Below are 2,566 nucleotides of genomic sequence, written 5' to 3'. Positions count from 1 at the left end.
CTGAGATAATTCTTCATAATAAGAAAAACGTATGCTTTGTGGTTAAATCATGCCACCTGCTGGACACCCCATGTACCCAAAACTGCATGGGATAAGCAAGTGGGTATGTCTGCAGGGGAGACTGGTGAGTATCCATGGAACCCATTTTCATTCTGATATCTTGAGGTCAAGGGATCCCTTTGAAAATGGCTATGCCAGTTTTTTCATCACCAAAATTCAGCCAGACTTTGGAGCGTCATTTAGCCCCTTTCTCAACATGCTAGCATGGCATTGTTGGTACCAATGGATACATTATGTTGTCTAGTTTATGATATTATGATTCACTCTAGCTTTAAAACAGAGCCTGCTACAGCCTCTGAAAGATGGGAAGGATAATGGTGTGGCACTTGGGGTTGCCAATCAGATTTCAGGGCTGGCCAGTGTCACCCCAGGCCCCCCTTCTGGACACACCCCTGATTTAAATGGAGAAAAATAACCATTACATTTTTCTGGATACAGGTCCTTTTTGTCCATACTCCTGCAATGACCCTGTAGGTGACCTCTGACCACAATTCTGGAATTTCATTACCAACATTGTTTAACAGTGCCTTCTAGGAAGTGAGGTCATTAAAAAAAAAAATAACTCAAATAAAAAAAAATGATAATAAATATCTTTAGTAAGTCTAAGATTTTACAACTACAACTAATAATGAAACTAAAACAAAATTCTGAAGTCATTAGAATAAGAAAGTTTCTCAAAATATTGACTTTGTAGTATCACAAAGATATCATTTTGAGAGACTATGTCAAAATATTGCGGTATTAAGTTTCTCATTATTTTGAGATACTAAGTAATTACATTTTTTAAATAATTAAAAAGTCCTGGATCAGGATCTGATCACCACAGAGAGAGAGAGAGAGAGCAGATAAACAAACGGAAGTGAAAGTAAAAAGTGAAGTATTTCCTAGTTCAGACAGATCTGTCAGCGGGGTGCAGTCTGTATCAGAGACATGAGCTCCTTCCAGTTTAACGCTCTTTTGCTGGAGATTTCGAACCAGCTGTCCTCTGAACAGCTGGATAAGCTCAAGTTTCTGTGTCGAGACCTGGTCGGGAAGAGAGACCTGGAGAAGACCGACACCGGGCGGAGACTGTTCCAGATCCTGACGGAGAGAGGCCGCCTGGCTCCCGACAACACGGAGTATTTGTGCCGGCTTCTTACTGAAATTCACCGGGAGGACATCGCAGAGAAATTAAGCCGTTTTGAATGTCCGCCTGGATGCCCCGAAGTCCTGGACAAGGCGGAGACAGGTACGCACCGTGTGGGGCCTCAGGGGCGGTGTTCAGACCGCAGCCGGCCGTTTCAAGGAAGTCTACAATCAGGATTCTGGTGTCAGTTTGCAGTTGAACTATATTGTGACTGGTGTTGTGTTGTGAGTCTGTACTCATTGATATAAGTGGGGTGGAGAAAATAATAGAAACACCTGTCAGTAGAACACAATTACAGCCATGCTGATAGAAAGGGATAGCGGTCCAAATATTTCTGATATGCAGGGGCAGATCTAGAGAAATATTCATGGGGTGTCCACAGGGTGACATGGAGACTTTAAGGGCTGTCAGAAATATATGCTGATTTAATCACAAACAATTACAATGATATGATATTTGGACTTAAAAACTTCATACACAAACCAATACATTGTTTTATTTCTGAATCTTCAGACATTTGTCCAAATACATAATATATAGACTTAGTATTTATATTGTAGAATAAATTGCACATAAAACCACAGTCCCTCCACAGGCATTCATATGGCAAAACTGTATCTTTTGATGACTTGTATTTATACAGTAAATTATGGATTAAAACTGAACAGTCCTAATATCATTTTACCATAATAGTAATATAAATAGAAAAAGTTAAATAAAAAGTTCTACCATATTTATTACAATAAACTTCTGGCAACCACAGCTGCCAATGTACCATAAAAAAAATAAAAAATCTATTTATTTTTTTTACAGTGTGAAAAAAAAAAAACCCTTTTGTATTTTAGAGGTAGCATAGCCACCCTTGCAGATCCACCTCTGCCAATATGGCCGCCAATATAGTGTATAATTGAGCTGGAATTAAAATAGACCTTTTCTATGAGGGTTGTGGGTAATTAAAGAATATTTCAGTTTAATATTATTTAAATAATGTTAAATAATTTACAAGCAGATATAGTTGACATTGCTGAGAGCTGCTTCTCCTCTGTGCTGTTTGCAACAGTATTTTAAATCATAGCGCACTGCTGGATATGCTTTTTTCTGCATTGTATACTGGAAAAAAAGTTTTCATGTCATATATGATAACATATACACCAATGCGGGGTAGACACAGTTCAGTGCAACTTCAATGCCATCTTACTGTTATTGCATAATGACAAAATTAATTTAGTGATTCTAAACATTTTAAATTAAGCATTTTAGTGTTTTTCTTAATAAATCAGACATTGATGGTGCAGAGCTGTATTGTACGTCATTATATCATCTTTTGTTTTCTACTAAAAATGTTTTGCACTGGTACCTAATTAAAAAAATATTTCAAAG

At 37.6% G+C, this 2,566-nt stretch overlaps 1 protein-coding gene across 1 annotated transcript in view; it reads left to right on the top strand.

Annotated features, from left to right (window-relative positions):
* The first annotated feature begins 926 nt into the window (after positions 1–926).
* fadd (Fas (tnfrsf6)-associated via death domain) overlaps positions 927–2,566 on the top strand; it is a 2,956-nt gene continuing 1,316 nt past the window's right edge. The window contains exon 1 of the mRNA XM_035652312.1: positions 927–1,288. Within this exon, the coding sequence (XP_035508205.1) occupies positions 991–1,288 (298 nt within the window). The 5' untranslated portion in view covers positions 927–990. The remainder of the gene's footprint in view (positions 1,289–2,566) is intronic.

Source organism: Morone saxatilis, unplaced genomic scaffold (genome assembly GCF_004916995.1).
Source record: "Morone saxatilis isolate NCDOM2014 unplaced genomic scaffold, NCSU_SB_2.0 Contig11, whole genome shotgun sequence".
NCBI lineage: Eukaryota > Metazoa > Chordata > Actinopteri > Moronidae > Morone > Morone saxatilis.
Note: the sequence above shows the minus strand (reverse complement) of the source record. Positions and strands in the feature narration are given on the sequence as shown.